Here is a 12,596-nt window from a genome sequence, read left to right on the forward strand (position 1 = left end):
CTTCCTTTGAAATGTCAGTACCATGGTTGTATTGCCAGTAAGAATGTGGTTTCACATCATTTACATATCTGATGTTCTTCTCCATTACTAAAGGAGAATGAAAAGAACAAAAAACAATTTAAAAAATTATTGATTTCTAGAAAACAGAATAATTTCTCAGTACTTAAACTTGTAACCATTCTTGGCTATAGGATACTTGTATTACAGAACCATTTAGTCAGTTAAGTTTAAAAAAATCAGGCTAGTTCACCATTAGGTTGGCTATAAGTTCCCATTTTTAAACATGCAAAATAAAAGATATCTTGTATCTGTATCTTCAAATGAGTCATATGGAAAGTTTCCTATGAATACATAATTTTAGTTATTTGGATTCAGACAGGTCCTAGTTTAGTTCCAAAAATTTTGAGTCATTTTGTGTGTAACTTATAACAATTTCACACAGAAATTGGAAGATTGATTGGTAGGTGATTAGTCAGGGTTCTCTAGAGGAACAGAACTAATAGGATACACACACACACACACACACACACACACACACACACACACAAAGGGGAGTTTATTAAGTATTAACTCACGTGATCACAAGGTCCCACAATAGGCTGTATCCAAACTGAGGAGCAAGGAGAGCCAATCCGAGTCCCCAAACTGAAGAACTTTTGGAGTCCAGTGTTTGAGGGGAGGAAGCACAGGAGAAAGATGTAGGCTGGGAGGCTAGGTCAGTCTAGTCTTTTTATGTTTTTCTGCCTGCTTTATATTCTAGCTGCACTGGCAGCTGATTAGATGGTGCCCACCCAGGTTAAGGGTGGGTCTGCCTTTCCCAGGCCACTGACTCAAAGGTTAATCTCCTTTGGTAATACCCCTGTAGACACATCCAGGATCAATATTTTGCATCCCTCAATCCAATCAAGTTGACACTCAGTATTAACCATCACAGTAAGATATGAAATTTGGAGTGTCTTGAGATGTTACATTAATAGAACCTGATGTCATGCTGTAGAACCTACCTGTTTGTATTTTTTTCCAGAGGAAAGACCTTTTTTATTTCATTCTCTGATGGAAATCTTGGGATATATGTCAGTTTTCCAGGGTCCAGCTCTTATTGAATAATTGGCAGAGTCGCTGTGTATTAAATGTCTATCCCTCATGGGTAGTAATTAATTATTACATTAAATCGTCATTGGTTTTATCATCCTTTTTTCTTTTAATTTGCTGTGAGCAGTCATATAATCACATTTTAGATGCCTTGAATGTTAATGAATCAATGAGATAGCATGCATTAAATTTGTAGCTATTCCAGTGCCTGACATGTAGGAAGCACTCCTTAAATATTATCATTATAAATGTTATTCAGTGAGCCTACAATTAATCATGATAAATGATTAAGCAACTGCATCTATATGGCACTGATCGTGTTTGAAATGCATTTTATCTAGGATCAAATTACCTTTTCTACCCTTTTCAGGGAATCTTCCAAGTAGTTCTTAAGTGTTTACAGCATATCTATCAACTTGTCACTTGTTTTCATCAAAGCTGAGTTTCCTCTTTTGCTCCTTACTTAAAAAAGTATATGGTTCACTAAAGTGAAAAGTGTGATATATATATATGTATATATGTATATATATATATATATATGTATATATATATACACACACATACATACATACATGTATACCTTCAATGCAATGCATTATTTTAAATGGTGATTTCTTAAGGCCATTCAGTGCTCCTGCAATCACATGCTCACTGGATTAGCATTTGACTTATGTCAAAGTAGGAACATGTAAAAAAAAAAAGCACTTAATTAGAATTTTACAGTGATTTTTCACATAAATCAGCTTAAACAAGGTGTATTTATGTTTAGCAATCAGGAATTGACTTAAACTCCTGTGTAAATATGTGTGTCAAAAAGGTGATTTAAAATGTTGAAAAATTGTACACAATAGAACTTCAAGCCTGGTCATGTCACAAAATGTGAAGTTCAGTTTTTTAGTCAATACTAGAACTGTTACTGTAGATTATGATTACTTTTTTTTGTAGTTACAGATTCTGATACTGTCATTTAGATTACAGCTTACATATATTAAAATAGGGTAATGTAGAGCGATATAAGAAACTGTTCAATTAAAATGGTTTTTCTGGTTAAATTCAACATTAAGATTAGATATCTCTAAACCACATTTATCACAAAGAATTTAATTGATCATTTAAGTAAACCATCAATTTAAAAAATATTTTATTTTCCCATTTAGGGCCCTAGAGTTAGGATGAGAAACATTTTGGTTAGAATAGAAACATTTGTAATATATATATGTATCTATAAGGATGCAATATGTATGCCATATGTGCATGTATATTGCATACATATTAAAATAAGGATGCCATATGTATGCGATACATACATACACATATATATCGCATACATATGGCATCCTTATTTTAATGATATCAGTAGTATGATCACATTTTCTATACCCTATATTAAGCAAGAAACAAAACCAAAACCTTTTTTTGTGTGTATATTCTGTTTCCAGTAAACATGGTAAATGTTTAATTTTATGTCTGTAAATGCAACATTGCTGAGTCTTTTTTTTCTTTTACCTCAAAAGACAACAACAACAGCAAAAGTTCAATACAAAACAGCACCATAACTATCCTTTTATTATTTATGGAATGGTTTATTTTGGAGGGGAAATAAGTTAGCTAACAGAAATGTTTGAGAATAAACATAATGAGGCAACTTTTATACTTGAAAATGTATTTCTACTTTTGGAAGTACTTCATGTATCCATAGCAATAATGAAAATGTAAATCTGCATAGATAATGCCATACTCTTGTAACATAATGTAAGATACATAACATTCAAATGAAATGATTTATAATTTCTAAGATGGTTTTATAGTCAATATTAGAACAACTTATGATAACAATACAACATCAAGAAAATTTATAAAATTTTTGAACACCAAAACTGTTTTCCTTTTTATGCCTTTGCTTAGTGGCCATATTTTCAAAACAGCATTAAAACAAACGCTTGATTCTTTAAAAACCCAAGTATTAAAAAAACCTAAAGCATTAACGTTAACAGCTTCCCATTGTATGCTAGGAGGAAGACGGCATTTGTGATTAATTTGCAATTTTAAAGCACCCAGGACCCTGAAACACTACAAAATTCTTATTGGAATCTATACTTATTTTGATACATCCTTCAAAGAAATTGGCAAAAATAAACGTAAACATAACTCTCAGTTCATTAAAATGCAAGTCTGAAATCACTGTGTTCTTCAAAAACGTATGTAGTTACATGGAAACAATATTCACTGAATGTGATTAAGAAAAGGAAAGAAGTTGTCACTTAAATATGAAGGGAGAATAATATAAATATTTATTTTCAAGTTATGTTTTAGGTGTCAAGATCATCTATTATGAAAGATACCATGTTTTAGGATGGGTCAGGAAGCAAGGGAAGAATTAATTCTTTATTTTTCTTCTTACCCTAAGACCAGGGAAGTTTTCTGTTAGTTTGGAAGACCATTTGCTCAGTTACTAAAAAATTACTGACTGTTTAGAATGTGCTAGTCACTCTGCTGAGTGTGTCATGGTATGGGCAAGCGCCCACTTTAGGCAACCTCACCCTACAGTTATATTGCATTAAACCCATTCTATCAAAGGACATTGTGTATCTAAGGACTTAACCAAAGCATGGCATACAGTAAGTGCTCAATAATGGAGAGTTATTATTCATATTCTATGACATTCTTTATAGCTGTTCTCATTTACTGAGGAACAGAATTTAACTTAAAATGGTAAATTCAAAGGCATCCTGCATCCTCTGCTGCTTTTCCAAGTAAGTTTTTATGCTTCATCAGCAATGCCTCAGTTATTCTGTAAACCAAAGCAGCAGGATTTAATGTGCTCTGGAAAACTAATTGGTAATGCAATGGTAAGGAGCTAGTTCCTCACTAAAAATCACAGCGATCCTATTCATCATTTCTGTGATGGTTTTATAGTCAAAATGCTGAACAACTTAAACTAATGAAACTTCAAAAAAATTTTATAGACATTTTTGGCCACCAAAATGGGTCTCTTTTTCATACTTTTGCACAGGACTAATCATAAATCGTTCATGTGTCTCTCCTGAAAGTTTTATGAATAGTTTATTTTTAATAAAACTATGCAGAGCAGAATTACATGGCAAGTCACTATACCAGAAACACAAATGCCTTCAGGGTGACTAGATTTCTCTTGAGATAAAATGTGATTATTCTCAAATACTTTAAATTATGTAAATGTGATCAGAAACACCATTTTTGTTATGGAATTGCTCAGTAAATTTGCCATTACCAACTTTGGAATCCAACTAACTATATGTTTCAAAGAACCATCTGAAATAAGCAAAGCAATATAAACTTTAAAAATTAAATGTAAGCACATAATATTTAAATCATTTCTTGGTAAGTAGGATATCCAGAGCTGTGCTATTTAATATAACCCCTAGTTGCATGAATATATTTAAATATAAGTGATTTTAGATTAAATATTCAGTTATTTATTATGCTAGCCACATTTTAAGTGCACAGTAGCTGTATGTGGGTAGAAGATACCATTTTGAACCATGCAAATATAACATTTCCAATCATCACAGATAGTTTTCTTGGACAGAGTTGCTCTAGGGTATTTTAAATAAAGGAATAGTTGATGTTTACGATTTATAATGACGACTGCACAGAAAATGATCTAAGAAGCTTGGGATTTCAGTCTCCTTGAGTCTTTTAACCACATCTCCCAAACCTTGATGAGATTATTTGACATGCTCTTTGACAGACAAAGGCTACTTTACAATAATTTCAATACAAATGAAAACTAAGCAATGGTTCAGAAAACTAACTGCATTTACTCAATGACTTTTAGGAAGCTGGAGTTTTGAATATTGTCCTAAAGAAATGGTTAATCCGGCCGGACGCGGTGGCTCACGCCTGTAATCCCAGCACTTTGGGAGGCCGAGGCGGGTGGATCACGAGGTCAAGGATCGAGACCATCCTGGTCAGCATGGTGAAACCCCGTCTCTACTAAAAGTACAAAAAAAATTAGCTGGGCATGCTGGCGCGTGCCTGTAATCCCAGCTACTCAGGAGGCTGAGGCAGGAGAATTGCCTGAACCCAGAAGGCGGAGGTTGCGGTGAGCCGAGATCAGCCTGGGTAACAAGAGCGAAACTCCGTCTCAAAAAAAAAAAAAAAAAAGAAAGAAAAAAAAAGAAATGGTTAATCAATGAGATCAATGCTTTCTCTGCAGCACCTTCCAAATCTTTTCTTCTGAGCGCCCCGCCATTCTACTTGGCGTGCTGCGGTGGGTCCTGCCGGCGCCCTTCATCCTCTGCTGCTTTTCCAAGTAAGTTTTTATGCTTCATCAGCAATGCCTCAGTTATTCTGTAAACTAATGCAGCAGGATTTAATGTGCTCTGGAAAACTGATTGGTAATGCAATGGCAAGGAGCTAATTCCTCACTAAAAATCACAGCGATCCTATTCAGGAGGTTTTCAGAGGTTTATCAAACCTCAGCACCCTGAGCAATTGTGAGCATTTCCAATGGCATTGAAACCCAGGGACATCACCGAAAGCAACTTGTTTTCCATTTGATATAAAAGATCTCAGAGGGACCAGTTTGGCTTTTCTGAAATGTGTAGCAACACTCCTTTAAAGAAGAGGGAAAAAGAAAGGAAAGAAGGTGAAAAAATTATGCTACGTAAAATTTCCATTCTGCTTAAAATGTGACACAGAAAGTTACTAGATGTCTATGGAAAATAATTTAAAATTGTTAAGATCATGAAAGGAGATAAATCTCTCCTTTTTGGCATCTTGAAGGTAACCAACCAGAACTGTTGAAAATATTTTCAAGAGAACTCTTCTTCCAACCTTAGAAAAGCAAAATTTTATTAGAGTCTGAGGGTGGAGTGAGAATGTCAGACTTTGAAAATCTTGCAGCGTGCACACACACAGTCTCAGACGCAAAGGAAAAACGTCGAAGTAAAATTCCCCTTGGTCTTGAGATTTCTGGGTCAGAAGAGAATCTCTAGGCAGAGAATTTGAGTTTATGGTAAAGAAGTCCAGTGGAGGGGTGCATTTCTTTCAGCTGCCCAAGAGAAAACACTTATTCAGGTTAGCAGCTCTGTCAGGTGAAAAGTGAAATAAGAGTTGAGTCAGGCTCCTGTGCCGAGCTCCATCACGGTTGAATTCAGAGCCCTGCTGCCTCTGTGCATGTGTTTTGGGAATGTTACAGGAAAGCAGTTGCTCCACAGAATAATTCCTGACAAGTGAGGCAGCAAATGCTGGCCATTTAATGAGCTGCAGGCTCTGAACATCTCTTTAGGGGGCTGATACTTTCCCACAGAGCACTTTACATGGCTGGGACCCAGCCACAATGGGTGACAGACCCGTGACCAATCATCACTTTCACTCGACTCATCCACACGCGACCTCACCACGATTTTTCACTCTGCAGATGAACTTTAGGAACCATTTCACATGGAAAAGGCTTGGGCAAGGGTCAGTTGCCCTTTTGTATGGTCATAAAGCAAGGCTCTGTGTGTCAGTCTTTTCTCCTGTCTCACATTCCAAGTGAATTTCTGGACACCATTTAAAGCACTTGACTGAAAAATAAAGCAGTGAATGAAGCTGACTTTTATAGACTCATTCTAGCTCATCTTCCCATATAACCCTGTCTACCTGAAAAGGGATTTAGTGGATGAGCTCAGTGTATACAGGACTTGCTGAATACATAGGGCCCATTATCAACTGTGGGGATTGTTTATTAACCGGGACTGATACACTACTATTTTGGAAGTGACCTATTAATTGTCCATTTAACTAGAATGTATTGAATTCAAACAGAAAAATAGAAAGCATGACTAAACCTTTTACTCGCTCCTTCAAGGTGGTCTCCTATGAGGGCAATTGAAAACTCTTGTGCAAATTAAGGAGACATTTATCACCATATATTAGCGTATCAGGAAAATACTTCTGGAGTAGAGACTTAAAACCCAAGTATCTGTTATCGTATCATATGGCATCTCTGTGGAATTGTCTTCAGTGTTAGATTTCGGGAGTGGAGATCAAAAGGGGCCCCACAGTTAGCTTCGGTTATTTCCTTATGATACAATAATTAGTTTTTTACTTCAGAAAATCTCTGGCAGTTCAGGTAAGTGGAAATGTACAAAAAATTCCGTGTAACAGGTGGACATTCTTGTACATATGTGTGAGTGTGTGTATGTACTTAGTTTATAGTGATGTTTTAAGAGTCTCAAACCATCAAAGATAATGGTAAAAAAAAAATTGGGCACATTCAATTAATAGAGCATGTAAAAGTAATGCTAAAGACATTTTCTAGAAGACTTTATCTTCTCTGCTGCTTGGAAAATTACTTTAAGCAGGTCTCATTTTCCTGCATCTGCTTCCCAATTCTTCCTACTTTGTGCCTTTTGGGTAACTGTTGTAAATTATAGTGTTTATCCTTGGAGGTTTATGAAGTCCTGTGTTTATCTTTTCCTTAAAAATAAACATACAAGCTGAAAATCAGTACAGCTCTAATCAAGGATAGAAAATGATGCACTTGGTTTGGCTTCATTTCTAAAGTTGGCATTTTAAAACAGTTTAGAGATGCCACAACTGATTTTAATAAATGACAGTGTCTCATATTATAACTCTAAAATGAATTTCATATTTTCTTATTTATAATGTTCATTTGTATTGGCAGAAAATAATAATAACATGCTAAAATTAAGCTGTCAATAAAGAATTTTACATAAATAACCAGGATACCAAGGTACAGTTAATAAGGTTTATATCTGTACAATAATCTTTAAGGCACTAACTAGGTTTTTTTTTTCTTCTTTTTTTAATAATAAGAATGATTTTTATGCCAAGGTCTTTATATCATTTTCCATTGTACAAACAAAGGAAAATAGACTGTCCAAATAAACTTGCATTAAGTTTCAGCTCAGACAGCCAAAATTAGGTTTATATTAAAAAGTTTAATAAGTGATTAAATCAATGGCTCTCATCATTATTTTACAATATTGACTTCACTCTTTTTAAAAGAGTAGGATCAGACCAACACATTTCTAATTATGCAAGTGAAATGTTATTTTGACTCTTTTAATGTGATTCATTTGCTTAATATTGATTTAGTTTTTCTTATTAACTCCTTAGATTTATGACTGACTTCTTCTTGCAATGTGGAAACAATCATTCATTCAATGGCCTTCTCACATATAGTAAATAGTTTAATAGGCTATTTAAGTGCAACCCTTACAGTGGGAAAAATTAAAAGGCAGTGGTAACAGTTCTCCCCTCCCCCAAAGCAGTGTATGGAAAATCTTTGATATTACAACCATAAGGTTCTTTTCAAAATAACGTATTTCTCAAATAACATGAAATGGAAAGTTGTGGAAATTATGTAAATAATGACTTTTTAAAAATTACTTAAAGTGTAGGAATCTTAATGATGTTGACTAGCTAATTGAATTAATCAGATAATTGTTTTGTTTCATCTTTGAGTACCCAACTTGAATTTGACCTTTTGAGAATTTTACATCTTAAAGACAAAGCTTAAATTTGGAGCAACATTATAAAGATTTGTAGCAAAGAAAGTATTCTGGGACAAATTGCTCTGCCTTTTGGGAGATGAACTTATATTCTACATTTTAAGATAATTGTACTATCTCCTCTTTATTGTTAAAGCTTAAAAGAATGTAATATACTCTCCAAGTCTGAATTTTAGGATTGTTTTGAAGACAGAAAGGAAGGGACATTATTTTTCTAGTTGTGAATGTAGGTTGGTTCTGTGAGTTTCATGGACAAAGATGGGGAATGCTCTGATTAGTATTCTTGCCACCTGACCTGACTGTGTTCTCTTTTACTGCTCTCAGCTGGAGTGACCAGTGGACCGAGGATACTGACTAGGATCTGTCAAAATCTACAAAAGGCTGCATACAATTTTTAAAAAAAGGATTTAATCTTAGCACTGTAAGATCTTCAGAGGGATGCAGAATTCTTTTTCTAATGAAAAAAAAAGCCTAATTATATTACCTAAAACATAATTGAGTTTGTGCAATATGTTGAATACGTATTGATTTCTCAAAAATACAGGGAGGGGTGTTCCCTAGATAAATGGCATTCAGTCAACCAGGGGCAATGTTTAAAGGAGTCAGAGACTCAAAGACAATAGATTTTCCAAGTTGATGGCTCTATTCAGCAGTTCTAGAGAGGCAGTGAAAGTATTGGAGTAACATTCCTGGAATGGATTTCCTTTTCTCCCCAAATGTTCTTAAGCAGTTGAAGGGTGGGTGATGGGTAGGGGAAAGGAATTGGGATGCTTGTCTCTGATCTTGTCTATAGCTCTGACTGAGCATAACATGAAGTTTAACAGGGCTGCTTATAAAGTCCCCAGTTTTGATTTCAAAAAAACAAGTGAAGCATAGGGTAGGGGAAGAATGGCTGAATAGAACAAAGCAGGAATGCATTCTTCTGTCAGCTCACTGTGTGTCTATGAATGATACAGGGTTGTTGGATTGTGCTTTTGGAAATAGACAATCCAGAACACGAAACATCGGAGTACTACTGGACTCTGAATGGTTAGACTGCCTGCACCTGTTCTGTTATGGAGAACATAAGGTACATTGAACATAAGGTACATTGAAAAGACTCTCATATAAAAACCAGGTTAAGAAGTAGACAGCAAGTTAAAATAGCAAAGACTCTGTATGACTAGTCAGGAATTTTGAAATAAAGTTGAGTATTTTTGTCCTGGAGAAAAGAATGCTAGGGAGAACATGAGAGTTTTCTTTAACCCAGGTCTACTGTATGCAAATAGATATAAACTGTAGAATTGGGACCAATAAATGGAGTTTAGGGAAAGTTAATTTTTGGCTTGTTATAAGGGAATGATTTCCAGCAAGTCAAGCTGTTTGATATTATCATGTGGCACCCCAACCTACAAGATTATATAGAGACAGGAGGATAGATTTTTAATTTAAATCAGGTTAGACAAATGCTGTGTCTTCTCTCTCCAAACTTCAAATCTACAGAAATCACATGCGTGCACACATGCACACACACTTGAAAATAAGAAAGGTAAGGAAGCTCTTCACTTAAGAGAAGCCCCTGAAAAATAAGAGGTAGGAAGTCGCAGTTGCAGGAATGTTACAGTAGAAAAAGGTGAGCCCACAGACAAGAACCATCCCCTATTTGAGGAAAACTGACTTCATGAGGGAGAGACACAAACTCAAGGTTTGAAATGAGCTACTTTTGAGGAAATAGTTAATAGAGGCTATTGGTGTTGTAGCTAGCCTGTTGAGAGGTCTGGATTAAACAAATGACCTCTTGTGCCTTCTGATTTGTTTCATCCAGGCCTCTCCAACAGGCTAGCTACAATACCATCAGCCTCTATTAATTATTTCCTCAAAAGTTTTTTTATATAGATTCCTACTGAATCTATATAAAAGGATGAAACAGTTCTGTTTCTGCAAGAGTTATTGGTAGCCTCTGGCTTGAAATAATCATATTTTTTACTAAAAGCCTTGAGAGGTCTAGATTCAGTGGTGCTTCATAGACTTATGCTGTCATTTTCCTTACAAAGCCAGGGGCATGCTGGGTTATGAATTAGTTTTTTATATGGAAAACTGTAAACTTAGAAAGCAAACCTTAAACAGCATGATTTGTTAGAAGTGCCCTTTATATAGCACTCCATGGCCTACCTCAGGGTAGCCCTGATTGAGAGCAAAGGCTGGAACAGAACAGAAAACAAAGAGAAGGCTGGTGCCATGGCAGATGCTGGAAGCTATGGTGGGCAAAGAGCGGCACTGGACATGTATGTTCCAGAAGCCTTCATAAATAGGTGAAAGGATATGGGACAAGGAAGTGTCCCCAAATGGGATCAGTGATCCAGAGATTCACATGAGTTCTTGGTTAGTCTAAACATCACACATATTGCTGACAAGCTGTTCACAGCACAAGATGCTTTTGAATTGCAGTAGTAGATAGGCCAGAACTGCAGCTATTTGTTCTCGGTCTGGTGTCTAGGAAGGGACTGGATAAGGTCCTTGTTTGTTTAGTAGTGCTTGCTGGCTGCTACAAACACCATTACCTGACTTCAGAGTTAAGTCATGTTTTCCAGAAGTTGAGGCAATAGGGAGAGGCAGTGATGACCACTAGATTGTCCAATGCTGTGTTTTTCTGTCTCCCCCCACCTCTCCTCCTTAACAATAGCATGCACTCACAGCATACCTCCATTTGTAGTGCTCTTCACACAGGGCTTCTGGGAAAGTTGGTGATTAGGGAGCATCTCAGGATCCAGGGAATCATGCCTTTGAAAGTTTTCTATCACAGGTCATCTTTTTTTTTTTTTTTTTTTTTGAGATAGAGTCTCGCTCTGTCACTCAGCCTGCAGTGCAGTGGCATGATCTTGGCTTACTACAACCTCTGCCTCCCAGATCGAAGCAATTCTCCTTGCCTCAGCCTCCTGAGTAGCTGGAATTACAGGCACACACCACCGTGCCTGGCTAATTTTTGTAATTTTAGTAGAGATGGGGTTTCACCATGTTGGCCAGGCTGCTCTCGAACTCATGACCACAGGCGATCTGCCCACCTCGGCCTCCCAAAGTGCTGGGATTACAGGTGTGAGCCACCGCTCCCGGCCTATTCTGGGTCATTCTGCTATTTTAATGTGACTCTTCCCACTTTCCCACTTCTTTCCCTGCCCACTTATACCTTTGATAATCTTTGATGTAATTTGAAAAAGGCATTGATTTACCTCCCTCCGCTTTGATGTGTGACCTTAATTGCCCAACTTAACTTTCTAGAGCCTAGTTTTTCATGTAAAAAATGGGGGCATTGGTAATTTCTTCTTCCAGGGATTGTTATAAAGATTGCATGACATAATGCATGTAGTTGGCACATATGTCAGCACATGTAAACCCAAATATATGTGAGAGCTGCATAATAATAATAATATCCCCAAATTAATAGAATCTGTAGCACCTTGAACGGTGGCTCCAGCTTTTAAAGCCTCATTTTTGCTACATGCCTTTTTCTCCATATCTGTTTATTTTTATATTATTTGTTTATTTTTGTTTACCTGGAAGTTTCCATATAAGTCAAACCTTTGTCATAAATTTATGAATATTTGGATGTGTATTTTGCAGACATAAAATTTAGGTGCTTATTTGTATGTTTAGAAGATAATGAAAATGGTATGGTTTCATCAATATGGTTTGTGGTTAGATCCAGATTGCTCACAAAAGACTCTTGGGTGAGCCATGGGAATGAGCATCAGTGGTGGTTTAGTAATAGCAGCATTGTCATGTACTTCTTGTAGGAACCCGAGGTACATCACTTTATGAAAGCAAGCTTGATTTGCTTTTGGTACTGGTATTGAGACCAGTGCTAAGAGAAACCAGGCAACTAGTAAAGAAGGGAATAATATAACATTCTTTATTTTTGGTGTATTTTTTTGCTATTGGTTGAATTCTTGTTTATTATATTGGGTGTCTATTGGTTGAATCTTGTTGGCTATAGGGCACTGAAACTTGAGGACCAGACTTCAG

General features: G+C 36.1%; 1 protein-coding gene across 4 annotated transcripts in view; it reads left to right on the forward strand.

Moving 5' to 3' along the window:
* DBX2 (developing brain homeobox 2) overlaps positions 1-12,596 on the forward strand; it is a 37,478-nt gene that overhangs the window by 9,915 nt on the left and 14,967 nt on the right. For 2 of the 4 annotated variants that reach the window (XM_002752350.5, XM_035255755.3), the window contains exon 2: positions 5,291-5,386. The exons of the other annotated variants lie outside the window; for them this stretch is intronic. In XM_002752350.5, coding sequence (XP_002752396.1) covers positions 5,291-5,386 — 96 coding nt within the window. The remainder of the gene's footprint in view (positions 1-5,290; positions 5,387-12,596) is intronic. 4 annotated transcript variants of the gene reach the window in all.

This window comes from Callithrix jacchus, chromosome 9, assembly GCF_049354715.1.
Source record: "Callithrix jacchus isolate 240 chromosome 9, calJac240_pri, whole genome shotgun sequence".
Taxonomy (NCBI): domain Eukaryota; kingdom Metazoa; phylum Chordata; class Mammalia; order Primates; family Cebidae; genus Callithrix; species Callithrix jacchus.